Source organism: Sceloporus undulatus, chromosome 3 (genome assembly GCF_019175285.1).
Source record: "Sceloporus undulatus isolate JIND9_A2432 ecotype Alabama chromosome 3, SceUnd_v1.1, whole genome shotgun sequence".
NCBI lineage: Eukaryota > Metazoa > Chordata > Lepidosauria > Squamata > Phrynosomatidae > Sceloporus > Sceloporus undulatus.
This window is the reverse complement of record NC_056524.1, coordinates 185,333,392-185,349,164: the sequence shown is the minus strand read 5'-3', so window position 1 is coordinate 185,349,164 and position 15,773 is coordinate 185,333,392. Positions and strand designations below refer to the sequence as shown.

General features: G+C 37.3%; 1 protein-coding gene across 21 annotated transcripts in view; it reads left to right on the top strand.

The window, feature by feature from the left end:
* JAKMIP3 (Janus kinase and microtubule interacting protein 3) overlaps window positions 1-15,773 on the top strand; it is a 170,286-nt gene that overhangs the window by 93,002 nt on the left and 61,511 nt on the right. For 14 of the 21 annotated variants that reach the window (XM_042459997.1, XM_042460008.1, XM_042459999.1 and 11 more), the window contains one exon: window positions 15,052-15,267. The exons of the other annotated variants lie outside the window; for them this stretch is intronic. In XM_042459997.1, coding sequence (XP_042315931.1) covers window positions 15,052-15,267 — 216 coding nt within the window. The remainder of the gene's footprint in view (window positions 1-15,051; window positions 15,268-15,773) is intronic. 21 annotated transcript variants of the gene reach the window in all.

Genomic DNA, 15,773 nt, shown 5'->3' with positions numbered 1-15,773 from the left:
AGAGATTTTCTTTGTTTTGTTTGATAGCGTTAAAATTAAGACACATGCTATAATTCAAGGATTATTTGCAATTTCAAAACTACTTCACTTTTTGTTGGATAAAACTTTATAGCTGCTGAGACATAAAAACCCATTATTCATTGTAATAAGATTAAAATGTGAAATATTTTCATCTTCATAATTCTTGACATCTTTTTCTGTTTCTTCTTGAATTCATATGAAAGCAAAACTGAAAGAAAGACAGTGTGTTCAGTACTCCAAATAGTGTTAAGTTCAGTTACACCCATTTAATTCAAATGCTTAATAATGAAGTTCAACAAAATTCTATTCAGGTTTACTAAGAAGTAGCTCTTATGGAATTCATTTACATTTAGCCTCAGGTACATGCATAGAACTCCTGCCTCTTGGGTTACAGCCAATGACAGAAGGCTGTGCATATGCCCTGCATACAAATTTGTTGATATCTTACATTTGTTTTTGTTTTTTTTAAGTAAAGCAATTATTTATGCCATAATTTCATAGTATATTTTTTGTAGCTAAATGAACAGATGTGGCCTGTACACCATATCTGGGTTGTACAAAAGGATAACTTGTAAAAACGACTCTTGCACAATCTTTCTTTGCATTTATATTATACAAAAATTGTTATATAAATATTTTATATTCTATATATTATATCTTTTATTTATTTTGCATATTGCTATATATTATATAGTGCATATGCTATACATACATACATTATTGCTTTTGGCCAATGGCCATTGCAAAATCAGTAATACAATACACATAAAATTTCCGTAAAAACAACATACAACAAATTGTATCAAATAGCAAAACTTTAGCATTAACAATTGTGGACAACTTAGATAACATGAATATGTTAAAATACACAGTTGGACCCCTTTATATCAAGTTATCCCCATTACAGGGGACAGCAATCTCTGCTATGTATTTCTTCCTAGTCTTTTTAGCAGCAAGAGCAAACAAAGCTATGCGCCAGGTCACATGTTTATCTGTGTCCATACGGAGGTACAGTAGTCCCTCGGGTTACGAAATTAATTCGTTCCGCCGCTCCATTCGTAACCCGAGTAATTTCGCAACCCGAAAAGGCTAGCGGCTAGCGCTGGAAAGCCGCTAGCCGCGCTTTGCGGTTTGAATTTCGCGCCGAAAAAAAATTCGTAACCCGAAAAAAACATCGTATCCCGGAACAGTTGTTTCCTATCTAACTTTTTCGTATCCCGGAAATTTCGTAACGCGATCAATTCGTATCCCGGGGCACCACTGTAGAGTACTTTTTCTTGAGAGTTTGAAAAGATTTTATTGTTGATTAAGGGTAAGATAAAATGCTCCCTAGGATCTTTATACAAAGGGCAACAGGTTAAATATTGTACCAAATCCTCTGAATATGGGCAGCCAACAATACATCTCTGTTCGTTTTTCGGAACCTTTTTAAGCCTTCCATCTCTATACTATATGTTTTATATATTGATGTATAGCAATATTTTTATTAATCATACATAGTACTGTATATTATATATTTTTTCTGTGATGGCATACATGTATAGGCTGTACTTTGCATACAAATTTAGGCAAGATAACTTTATAATGTTATAGTTGGAAAGCTTCGACTTTAACTGTTTTTTGCGCCATTTCTTTAAATTGACAATATCTGTCTCCTTTACAACTGTTTGATTTTTCAGGTTTTATGATATTGGAGTTATGATAGCTAGGTTCTTTGCACTAAAAATCCATGTTTTCTACTTGGTATTGACCAGCACCACCATATCTACATATTACTGGGCGTCAGTTTATGTATAATGCTCCCATGATCACAATGAGGTCCACACTTAATGTTTTCCTGTGCCATTGTGGGATACTTATTTGTAGGAAAGTGTTCTTTCTCCAGTTAATTATTCATAGCAGATCAATTCTTGATGTAGAACTTCAGCTGATTTATTATGTTGATTGATCTTGTTACTGTTTTCTATGATAAGAATGACAATGACAAATACAACTTCAGTTTCATATTAAATGATCCAGTTTTGCACAATAAAACAGTCTGTTCAGAGATGTGCTATCTCCCAAATGGATACTGAGGAATTTAGTTAAGATCTTACTTCATATGTTCTCTTTGATGTTTTAACTGTATTATTTTATTGTATTATTGTTAACCGCTTTGGGTACTGTTTTCAGGGAGAGGGTGTAGTGTGAATGTAAAAATAGATTATTATATTTTCCAAAGTAAAATACAGTGCTTAGCAGAATGTTGCTTTGATAAGCTAATTTCTTGTTGCATGCCTTCAAGTTGTTTCCTTTTGCCTTCTTCTGAGCACAGACATATTGACTTGCCCAACGTCACATAGTGGATTTCCATGGCTGAACTGTGACTCAAACCTGGTTCACTAGACTTATAGTCCAAACCTCAAACCACTACATCATGTCGGCTCTCACGCTAACTTACTGCTGGTACAGACCGGCAAAAATAACCGACGTGTGTTTAGAGCTGGGTCCCACCTCCAAGATAGCTCATTATGCATATGCAGATATTCCAAAATCTGGAAAAAAAATATCTAAACTCCAAAACACTACTGATCCCAAGCATTTCAGATGAAGGAGACTCAGCCTGTATGATGCAGAGTGGGAATACTGAAAATGGTTTCTATTTACTTCAAAGAAGCAGAGAAATAATTGTGTTAGTGAAAAAGGTCATTCTGTCAATATTAAAAAAATATAGTTTTAAATAACCAGTGACTTAATTCCTAAATAAAATCTCACTAATTGCTAAGGGAAGGGTCCTCTTAACAGTGTTCCGCTCATGCAGCTTTCCCATTATAAGCCCGTTTGGTTTTTAATAGCTTTAAGGATCTAAAGATGATGTCCTGCTACCATCACTAGTGCATTTGAAGAGGACAAGGGAGAAAACCATCACGGTAGCTGCCCCCAAGTTGTAGAATTCCATCTCACAGGAGGTTTAGTTGTTTCTCTTCCCCCTCTCTTTCCACCAGCAGGCAAAGACATTTTCTTTGGACAGGCCTTTGTCTCTTAACTTATGTGGCAGAAGGATCTGTGTTATGCTTTTATCCTGTTTACCATGGTCAGACTGTTTTAGCTTTTGTCCACAATATACTTTTTATGTATACAAAATTATATAGCTGAACTTTATTTTAATTTGTTGTAAACTCCTTGGTTTCTGTACTGGCAGAAAGGCAGGATATTAAATAAATAAGTAAATAATCCATCCATCAATCAGAAATGACAGCTGACCATTTCCCCAAATTCCTCATCTCTCTTGCATCACCAAAGCTCTGTTCCAATGCTCTACTCTGATGCTGTACAGAGAGGATGGTTTAGCAGGCTGAAGAAAGGAGGAGAAAAGAAGAAAGAAGTGAAAATTGCCTTCTCACTCTTTCACTAGCTCTTCCATTCAAAGAAAATAATTCAGAATCAAAGCAAGTATAATGTTACAATCAATGAAGAATAACTAATTACAGTGTCACTACAATGGTGTCTGTAAATACAGTGTCACTAGGCTAAATTTAGACATTGGCGTAGTCATTGTCGCTGAGTCTAAGGAGATTATGATACCAGGGCCAACTGCACAACAATCACACTATTTCAAGATAATGGAAACATGGCACTATAGTGATCAATATTTTCACACAGTCATGCATTCACGTAATAATGATGATGATGATATTAAAAACATAATTGCATTCTGCATACATCTGTTCTTGTATCGTTAGTATGTCATTACTGAAAATTACATGCATGCGCCACTTTTGTGCTACTGTGAATATCTGAAAATCATTGTTCTGTCCTGAACAGAAGAAAATAAAATTTATATATTTAACAACATTATATTATTTTTATTCAGTTGAAATAAGATTGTATCCTCAGCCTCAAAATAAGAGAGAAATCCCCTCCAAAAACCAATAAGCAATAAGAATAAATTGTCAGTACCTAAATGCTCTCTGGGAAAAGGTCCTGGATTGCTCCACAATAGCAAGGATGAAACTTTACTGATTTCTACATCTTTCCAATAGTGTGAATGAAGCATTATTGACAAGCGATTCATGGAGTTTTTCTGTAAATAAGAAGTTACTGAAGCATCCCATGTTTTTCATAGGAGAAGTATGGGATGAGAGTGACATCATGTGAAAATCTTCACATGATCGCGCGAACATGACGGGAACATTCTGTTTTTCTCCCATTTTTTTATCCCCATATCATAATCTCCTTTGCCTTGATACAGTGTTGTGAAGATAGAGTAACTCCTGAACTCATTAGGTGGATATAAAGGGGGATATAAAGGTAAGAAGAAATGAACTTAATCTTCTATAAGTCATTCACATTACATGGGGAATGTCTCCAATTGTATATGTTAATAGAGTCATCCCCCACTTTTTAGATAGATGTCAATTTTAAAGGGGAAATGGTGGGACAGTTTTGAATGAGGGGTGGGAATCACATGGTTCTCCAGATGCTGTAAGACTATCTCCTGGCAGTCATAGCAAGTATAGTTAATGGTAAGAGATGATTTATGGGTAGAATCAGACATTAAGTTCTAGTGAAAGATTCAGCAATTCACAACTGTTGAAATCATCTCCCCCCTCTCCTTTGTTGCCCTTGAGTCTGACTTCAAACTAATACAGTCAGCCCTTCACATTTGCTGGGGTTAGGGGCATAAGATCCCTGCAAAAGTGGAAAAAACACTAACATTCTACTCCCAACCCTATTTAAAAAGTGTGATCTGTAGATTCAACCCACTATAGATTCTTTCAAGTTGATGCGGTTCCTTCTCAAGGCAAAAGTGACGGGCTGGCTGGACTCTACTACTGCCCTATGCCATTTTTAATAGGGATTTACAAGTCTTGTTTGCACCCTCTCAGTTTCACGAGGCTTCCAGTCCCTATTAAAAATGTTATGGGGCAGCAGTGGTAGTGGCAGCAAATAATCCATGACTAATAAAATCTGCAAAAGTCAAATCCACAAGTCTGGAGGGCCCACTCTAATTTCTTTTCTTACTTTGTAACCTACTTTAGTGTAAAAATCTAAGCAAAACATTTAATACAGTATAGACACAAAATATAACTTGAAAATGTAGGTATCACATTTAAATCTAGATTTTAGGCCCAACAGTTCCTTATGTAATCGAAGTGTTTAAATTTCACATAGTCCAATAAAGAATAGAAGTTAACAGCTCACATGAGAAAAGCATTGTGGCTAATGTTTGCCTGGGGAAGTACTAACCTATTAGGAAGACTAGGAGGTTACTCATCAAGTAACAGTGAGGCATTTTCATGTTAAAGTCAGTGACCCCGTTCAGTCACAACCCTTGGATTAAACACAGTGCTGCATTATCAACAGTCCTTTCATCTGTGAAGATTGTAGGAAAGAATATAAATTTGACTGAGCAAAAGTGTGCTGATCTATTTTGGCAACTTCATAGGTTAAAATGTAGAGCATATAACATGATCTAGTCATCTGTTTATATTTTCTGTTCTTTATGTCAACCATCACAGCATATTAGCAGAGCTCTACTTAGCAAGAAAAAATAAATCCCCAGTAAGCAATATAATGCCAGAGGATACATTGGGTATGCTTCAGGGTCATGCAACCATGTGTCTTTTAAGCATAAAACACACCCATTTCTGGCTAAAGCAATTTAACATGATTAAATACTGACTTGCCAGAAGACTGTTGAATTTATTGCAACTGGCTAGCATGTCAACACCTCTGGGTTTCATAGTCAGAGGCAAATAATAAAGATCCATTACATTTAATAGCATATTTTTCAACATCCATATTATGTGCTAATATTAAAGTGCAGAGTTCTGAGACCGCAGATTTCTACTGCTAGTTCCAAAAAAATACTATTGTAGTAGAAGTAGAAGAATCTTGTAGCAGCATAAAGTCTAACTTTTTATGATACAAGCTTACATAGGCAAGAAACTATTTTCACTTGATGCACCTGGTGCTAATGCTTCAGTACTCATGGAATCCATACCTCAATAACATTTGCTAAGCCATTTAACCAATATTTTACTCAGGAGCTGTGTAAAGGCCATTAAGGATCAAGAATGTGGTGTGTGTGTGTGTGGGAACCAACTAAAAAATCTACTTTCCTCTGGCGTTTTCTACGGAAAAGGGGGTATTCGTGAAAAAAAATGTTTTGTGGAACTTGTATGAGAATACCTGTGTATGCCCTTAGCCAATTTTTTGTGTATCTGCTTCTGGTTATTAAAATGTGTCTCTCATGTCCCATTCTTCCCAATGGTGATGTGATGTGCACATAATCATGTGCATGGCTCCATGCACGTGCCGCCTTTAGGAAAATGGGGCAGGGCCATCCACAGATGCTGTAATCTGCAGATGGCAAGCCTGTGGTTGGGAAAGGCCTAATGTACTATTTAACATCAACTTAAATCAATAACATCATACTAATAATAAAAAGCAGTGAACTATTAATGAGTTCAATGCATCTAGATTATTTTGAAACTTCAGACATAAAAGGCAGCCAGTAGTTGAATGTCTATGTGAACAGAAATGTCTTTTCCTGCTAGTACAAGGACAAAAGAGAGAAAGCTTGCATAGTCTTTTGGAAAGGAGTTCTGTAATTCAGGAGTTGCTCAACATGAAGGCCCCTTGTCATGTCTGCCCCAGACATATCTCTGAATGTGGTGGGACTGAGATAAAGCTTGTGGGGTTTCTATCCTTTTATAAACCTTGTGGGGTTTCCATCTGTTCTCCTATTTCTATGGTCATCAAATGTGGGCTTTTTCCAACTCTTATGCCACCAACTGTAAGGATTCCTCTCCAGCAATCCCACCACTGTGACCAAATGTGGGGTTTCTACTTTTTAACCCACCAACTGTGAAGGTTTCCATAGTGCTCACTGAAATTACAAAAAGCAATGGCTTTCCCTGACCCCCACTTCTATGACACAACTTTGGGGAAATGTCTAAATGTCCTCAAAGTATCTATGAGGATTTATGTAACTTCTATGCTTAGTGAACATCATCTCTGTATTCAGTACTGCCATCACAGACACCTTGTCTGGATCCTAGCTCTCAGATACATAATGGTTCCAGAGGCCAAAAGTGTATAAACACATAAACAAATACACCTGTCCCTCCATATTCACTAGCGTTAGGGGCACAAGACCCCCGTGAATATGGAAAAACCACAAATAACAAAAACACCATGTTTTTATCTGAGAGGATACCTCTCTAAGAATCTCTAGGTCCTCCAATGCAATTCTGTGGTCAGTGTCCGACAGACATTGACCATAGGACTGTGCTGGAGGCACTACAAAGGCCTAGTAGAGTATTCTCTCTAGGAATCTCTAGGTCTTTCAGTGCAACTTAGTTAAAGTTGACTATTGAGTTGCACTGGAGGACCTAGATATTTCTAGAGAGAACATATGAATCAAATCCATGAATAATCAAATCCGCAAATATCAAAGCCGCAAATATGGAGTGTACTTATTTTTAGATGTTCAACATAACATAGCAGTTTATTCACTTATTAAATTTGAAACATCAGGCTCACACTCTCTTGCTCCTCTTAGGCTAAATTTACAAGTCACTCAACTCAAACTCCCTTCTTCCAATCTAACCCCAGTCTAATTCAAATACTTTTTAAAACTGCATTCTACTCAGATCCTAGGCTAACTCCCCACTCAGACAGAACTTCCAATTGTCATTCACCAGCAAATCTCCTCAAGCTTTCTACCACTCAGCATTCATGCCAGCATTACATTCTCTCCTCTTATAATACACAACCTCTTACCTCATACTATAATATACAATCAATAAAACAAAGAACATTTTCAAATACAAGTCCATGACATCACAAGCTTCTACAGATTTCAAAGACTGTGTGAGAAATTGCCTGGACACTAGATATGGAGGGCTTTTTAGTAAGCATTACAGTTATTGCTAATAACCGTATAACTGAAATAAACTGTAATACATGTGCTAGTAACCTCCCATCTTGATTTCTGTAATGCACTCTACATGGGGCTACCTCGTGCTTGGTCTGGAAACTTCAACTAATACAGAATATGGCAGCCATATTAGGCACATCCAGAAAAGACCATATAACACCAATCTTAAGATCACTTCACTGACTGCCCATTAGTTTCCAGGTCCAGTCCAAGGTGTTAGTTATCACCTTTAAAGCCCTAAATGGCTTGGGTCCAACCTATCTCTGGGACCGTCTCCTTCCATATAATCCACCCCACGCACTTAGGTCCTCTGGGAAGAATTTGCTGAAACCTTTGAAAACTAAGCTATCTGCAACTGTCCAGAGGACCTTCTTGGCTGCCACTCCCAGATTATGGAATGGCCTGCTGGACAAGATCCGTCATACTACCATCTTATACAGCTTTTTAAAAGCTGTTAAAATGGGTATCTTCTGGCAGGCCTTTCCTGAATAGATACCTGGCCACCAAAAGAAAACTTAACTGTTGATCTCTGATCTGCCTACAGTCACTATTCATCTGTTAATATTGTTATAGTTTTAAGAATGTTTTACATTTTAAATGGTTTAATTGTATTTTAAAGGGGAGTGGGTTTGGGGGTTATATTGTGGAATGTATATTTTAATGTTGTAACTCACCCCGATTGCATTGCGCTAAAGATTGGTGCCATCAGTTTTATTTGTGGCACCAAAATATAAATATAAATCTTCAGACAATTTCTCCTCATAGCTTCATGTAAAAATTAAATAGCATGAAAGATAAGACAGAGCCCTGAGAAATGGGACAGACCAACAGCTAAGGTAGTGAATAGGAATCTCACGGAACCACCTCCTGATCCTGTCCCTTTAGGAAGGATAGGAAGCACTGTAAAATAGTCCCTTCAAGTTGCATCTCAATGAAGTAGTCTAGAAAAGTACCATAGACAATACTATCAAAAAAGGAAGGCTGCCTAGTTAGCATACCTCATTTGTAGCACATGGTATCTTTGACTTAATGGTATATTTTTGGCAATGGGAACCGTAGAAACCTGGCCCCCAATCTAGGTCATGGCTCTTGGCCACAGCAGGGGCAAGGATTAAAGCGTTTCTACACCCGTTCCCTTGCTGAGGTCCTGATAGGGATTAGGTGCCCTGTGTTTATGTTAAATCAAAAACATAGCTGCTAGCTACCTCTCTAAAGACATAACTGCTAGCTACAGCTTTAAATTACCATGTAATTTGACCTTTAGTGACATTTCTGTTTACTTCCAGTTGCACAGCATTGTGAAGACACAGTTCTTCTAAAGGGAATTCCATCCTCTTCATTTATTCTTTTTCCCAATATAGCATTTTATGCACCGCACCTATATTCTTATTGACGTGAGGAACTGGACAGTATTCGTTGAGAAAATATTTAATAAAATAGGAGTGGCTAGTTAGAGGGGAAAATTGAATCTAAAGCAAAAAAAAAAAATAGGGGCACAGAGGACAGGAATAAATCCATACATAATTTATTTTTATGGCTTCATAAGTCTGATTATAAAAATTAGTGGTAGAGCACACACCTAATATGTGCTAGGCTCAATCTCCAGCTTTTCCAATTTAAAGATTTCTGCTGGCAGTTGCTGGAAGACCTGAGTTCTTGGAGACCTGTTTCCAAACAGTATTCGTCTAGGTGTGCCAGTGATCTCACTCAATATAAGGTTTACTTCATAGTTTCCAAGATTGATCTTGGGGTCTCTTATTCTGTTAATGTGTACATGAGATTTCTCATAATAGCATACTGACGAGAGAAGGCTTTGTTCTTCCTTTGATCTTGGGATCTTTAGTTACTTCCTCACTCATAAATGACTGACAACTTATTTGCTTGCAGTGCTGGACCAGCAAAAGGTAGAGTATTTTTGGTACATTCTAATTGTTTTCTTAATGTCAGCTTTCCTTCAAGAAAATGTGTAAGCTGTGCACCAACCAATGCCTAGCATGCATTTTTTTACTTACAATTAAAATCACTGTATGGATTTCCTTTCTCTTTCAAATGTAGTTATTCTTTCTTTTTTTTTTTCCTTTTACCCTTTCTACTACTGCTATCAACACCTTCAGAAGCTATACAAATTACATGTTGGTTTTCGTTCAGCCAGAGAAATAACAGCCATGGCGCTGACAACCAGCTGGATAAAAACAATATTAGAAATTGCCTTTATAGCCTGCATAGATAAGGCAGGGGGAGGGGAACGGATATAGGAGAGAGAAATTCCCATATTTCATGGCATGATGCTTGTGTAATTGGCAGCAGTGATGCTCACAAGCTGTTTATTAATTAAAAAGCATTCTTGGTGGAGACAACCAGCTAAATGTAAAGTGGAAATATCCATGCTGTTAAGCAAGCCATTTTCTTAGAGACGATTGGTTATCATTCTCATGTATATTCATAGCATGTGTTTCACAAGTAGGCCTTCTGTTATCGAAAGTGACTGGGGTAGGATTATCAGGAAGGCGAGACATCATGAGCACCGCTTTCTTGAGTAAGGAAAGAAATGTGTGAGCTAATATTTTGGGGATATTCATCTGGATACTGACACAATACTCCCAGTGAGTTATTTCCTTTTCCGCACTAATATCTCCTTTGTGTTGATAATATGACTGTAAAAGAGTGTGCATCAAATTATGTATGTGTATTTTACTTCATTTTTCTGCTGTTCAATATATAGCTTAATGTTTAATTTTGCTTAAAATGTATCATTAATTGTCCCATATCCATAACTTAAATATATGAGAAAAAATATTATTTTGATTGATTTCTTAGTGCAAAATATTCACAGATTTTTCTCCTTGAAGAGAGAAAATTCAAGCAAGACAGTGTTATTTGCTGAAGCGTTTTAGAAATGTATATTTCATTTCATGTATGTGCATGTTATGCCTCCCCAAGCTAAAATGTTGTCTATTTGACAGAACTTCTTTATGTTTAAGTAAATTGAGATTTAGCTCTCCTGATTTTCATAAATCAGTCTCATTCTGTCTTTTTATAAGAATCTTTGATACATCTTGCTTCTACAATTCTTGAAAAATGCATTCCAAGTCGTTCTTTGTTATATATTGCAGCATACAGTACACTGTATTTTTAACAGTACATTTAAAATAGATTATATTTTAATAAGACTGGTCTAACAATATACAAAATGTCTATCAGTGTGTAGTGCAGGATACAGTTAAAATGTGTTGCATGTGTCAGAAAGGATACCCATTTTCACTCTACTTCATGTGTAGTTGTTTTCTGAGGTGTGTGGGTTGAAAGAGATTCCCGTGTTTGATGTTTTCTCCGGGGTACATTCAAACAAAACCACAGCTCCTGGAGAGGGAGGTGGGGATAGATTAACCCAGGGGTTTTCCTTGAAGTATATAAAGAGTAAAAAGGAAAGAGAAAGAGAAATCACTTCTGTTGGGGGGAAATATGCTCCCGAAGTGTCTTGTCTACAAGTCAACTGTGAAATATGTGATACATCAAAGGAAAAAGGAAGGAGTAGCGAATATTGATGATCTGTGACATGTGTAAGGGTATCAGTTGCAATGAAATGTCACAGTCACAGTGTGGTTTCTTTCCCAGTATAACAATTTGATTCTGTCAGTTCCTAGACTGTATTTTGGGAAGGTACTAGGGTCAGTTAGAAGCTTAAGGTCCCATTAGAAGGAGGTTTTAAGATGACTGGATTTATTGGGAAGTCTTCCTTTATATATTCTTATGTTCTTCACACTATCCAAAGCAGTGAGATCTTCCAGGGAGAGCACTACCTGAATCCAGCTTGTTTTTGACAGAGGGACTTAAGGTCTGAACAGACAGGCCAGAAAAAAGTTGCTTTGGGCCACTTTGGAAGTGTGCTGTTTAAATGATGCATGCATCCTAAGAGGCCAGAAAGCGCACCAAAGCCATACTCCAGTCCTAGGGGACTAAAGAGAGATTTCATGCAAGGAGGCAGAAGGCAGCACCATCCCCACCACCCTGGTAGCTACAGCCTCAAGTAGCCCCTGTGAAATGTTTGTACTTTTCAAAACATTCCTTTTTTTTGGTCACACTTTGAGGAAAATTTTTAGTTACTTTATATACTCATGTATAAGTCTAGAAATTTTAGTCAAAAAATTGACTCCAAAAACCAGCGTCGACTTATCCATGGGTCAGTGTAAGTACTATACTGTACTTTAATGCTTATAATAAAAGGAACCATTCCCTGGTGAAAGGCAAAAGTGTCACCTGTTCTGGAAGCACTCACATCCCCTTTATATTCTGTCATCCATGAAGCCATTAGTATGAGCACAAACAGTTATGCCTGTGGGAATTTTGTAAGTTTTCTGGCACTTTTTTCCTTTGCTTCATCCCTTGCATCCTTTGTTACACATCCCTGTAACAAGTTTTACTTTCGACTTATCAAAATCCATAATTTTGGCCCTAAAACCTGCTTTTGACTTATACCTGAGGTTGGCTTATAGCTGAGTATATACGGTACTTGTATCAACTTGCGATCCTGTGAATGAGAGACCTCCAAGAGCCTAGGCCATCAACAGCTCAGATTTTGCAGATTCAAGGAAAGCCATGGAAAACATTTAAGTTTACATTTTTCTCTGAAAAATGTTATTTAAAGATTAGTACTATTAGTTGTTATATTACAGCTGGTTTTGCTAAGTTTTGTAACAGTTCTTACTGTGCTTTTTTAATTCTTCACTTCTTCAATATCAGTATAACAAAAGCAACTGATAAAAAAAGTGTCACAGGTAGATATCAGTGCACAAATATATGGGTGTCAACAGAGATGGCTGTCAACGGCGTGCAGCCTGTATGCAACACAGGCTTCTCTGGAGTTGTCACACATCTTTTCAAGAACAGGAAAATCCCATTCTTGAAAAGCTGCGAGAGAAGCTGCATATGCATATGGGCTGCATACTGCCTGGTGATGGGTGAATGCGATAAGATCCACCTTAAGAAAGTTACATCCTGGGTCTATGCCACCAGCGAAGCTAATGTGATAATCTCCAACATTTGAACTCTAGCCAACAAAACAGTGTTGCAATTTAACAGTCAGATGCTATGTCTTGTTCCTAAAGACAAAGAATGCCCCAGAACTGCATTCATGTAATATTGGGAGCCCATCAGGAAGAAAGATGTGTTAATAATTTCTGCTATGATTATCTAAGAAAATGTGCTTTGTAAATGATGCCATTATACATTTTGAAAGGGAAATTTTCATTCCAAATTTCAGATATCCTAAAAGTAACTCTGAAGTCATGACAGATTTATGTCAGTTGTATTTTTAATATGCTTTACAGAAGGAGCTGGTGTAGCATAGCAACCATGCAGCCCAATTGCATCTGATGTTAAATATGCCTTACCACTAAATGTGGAATGTATTAAAAATTGTTCATAAAATATGTTTATTAAAAATACAAATTGTATCAGCTTTGGGTCTGATAATTAATAGGATCAGTGCAGGCAATGAATGGGAGGTTTCTTACCATACCTTCAGAGGGAAGATTTTCCATGAGATCTCAGCAAAAGGGAGAAAGATTAGCTCTCCCCTTTTTTGCCTGTTTTAATCTCATTAATTATCAGTTCCCCCGGCTGATAAAATTTGCATTTTAACAAAACATGCAGCATGCATGCAAAGATGCATTTAATACCCAATGTAGTTTGAGGCTATGAAACTAAGGCCCGGAACAGGCAGTCCAAATGAAGCACTTCTTTTGGCCACTTTGGGAGCATGGCGTTTACATGACACATGCCACCAAAATGGCCTGAAGCCACTCCAACACTATGCTAAAAAGGAGGCAGGATAATCTGGCTCCTGGCAGTGTGGCATGGGTCCTGCAGCCATGGCAAACTTTGTGAGTTGGTAATGCAGTCACCATGGTCCCGGCCTGCTTGCAGCCAGAGTGGCCTTGGGCCACTCTGTCCACCTATCTGTCCTGGCCCTTAGGCAAAAATGTTATATAGTGGTCCCTTGGTATCTGCTGGGCTTTGGTTCCATGACTCCCCATGGATACCAAAATCCGTGGATGCTCATGTCCCATTATGTACAATGACTTAGTAAAATGGTATTTCTTATATAAAATGGCAAAATCAAGGTTTCCTTTTTGGAATTTATTTTTTAAAAAAAATTCAAACTGGATAATTGAATCTGTGGATATGAAATGCCAACTGTACTCATTTATGTGAAAGTAACTCTCATTGGCTTCTGAGTACACATGGATAGAATTGGACTGTAAGCTATGAATTAGGAAGTCAGTTTGACTGTTAATGAATTAAGTTTATGGGTTAGGTTTAACTCTTCATGCTCTCTCTCAGACTTATGATATGGTGCTAAGAAAGACTCACCTACTTTGCAGGATTGGTGTTAGGATTACAATAATGATTGTGTCATATCAAAATTGAAATCCTATCTGATGTATTTAGGAATAATTCTGACTGAGTTGCATGTGTTTCATGTCTATCATTGTTCTCATTGTTATTGTTGTATTTGGTTAATGAACAGAGTGGATCAGCATTTTCATCTGGTTCTTCACTGAGATTGCTTGAGCTACACAGTAAGAATCCAAAACTGAGATATACACAAAACCATTTACTAGAGTGATATACCCATTTAACAATAATACTGAATACTGAGCCTGATGTGAACATCACAGAAACTTACCCAAGTCTTTCCCTGCCAACCAAATGTGGAGATCTCAGTTTAACAGTTAGAGACCAGAAAAATGGCCAGTGTTGTTCAAGATGCATCCTAATGTTTTTTTTTTCCTCATTTCATTTTGCTATATGAATTCCAGAGCGGTTTAATGCAAAAGATAAAGTGAGCTTGCCCTGTTCAAATAACTGCTATCAAAACCAGTCTTAATTTTTTGGGAGCAACATGGTGTTATGTTTTCCCAAATTGTTTTCCAACTGCTAAAGGGTGTAAAATCTTCAGAACTGAATGTGATCCATTTTACCTTTTTGGAATATAGCCTTTAAAAGGCTCCACTAGCAGGGATGCTGCCAAGTTGCCACAGCAACACCAAAGAACTGTATCGTGCATGCGTGTATGTGATTGTATTTTGTTCTCCTTATAGATGGAGGAGATCAAATTTAAAGACAGAGCAGTCTACGTGCTGGAAAGAGAGTTAGGGGTTCAAGCCGGGCATACTCAGAGACTGCAGCTCCAAAAGGATGCTTTAGATGAACAACTTTCCCAGCTCAGAGAGGCCGACCGGCATCTGAGTAGCCCCAAGCGGGAACTTCCTCATGCAAGTGGTGCAGGAGACACTTCAGATCATTCAGGAAGTCCTGTAAGCACTTTCTAGTGGTTTTTGCCTAAAACAAAAACAGAACAAAACAAACTATGCCAAAATCTTGATGAGCGAGAACACATTCCAGCAAGTGACTTTATTGTTTATTGTTAATTTCGTCATTTTTCTGTCTCTAATCAGGGGGTGGTGTGGGGGAACAGCAGGATTTGACCTCTTAATGTGGTCTTGCTTGTTTCTTTAAAAAAATTGTTTTTATTTTGCTAAGTGGTAAACCTTTCTTTCTTATTTTCTTTCAAAGTAAAAATCAAACACAGCTAACTTGGAACAGTTGCCTTGATTTGATGGCACAAAAGGCATAACTAAACCAATTAATGACTATATGCTTATATGTAGAAGAGGGCAGAGGTGCTACACTTTTAACAGTTGTGTGGAAGAGGGAATTTCAGTTTTGTCATGTGTGGTACACTTGCTGAAATTTCTTCGATGCACCACTGTTTATTATTATTATTATTATTATTATTATTATTATTATTATTATTATTATT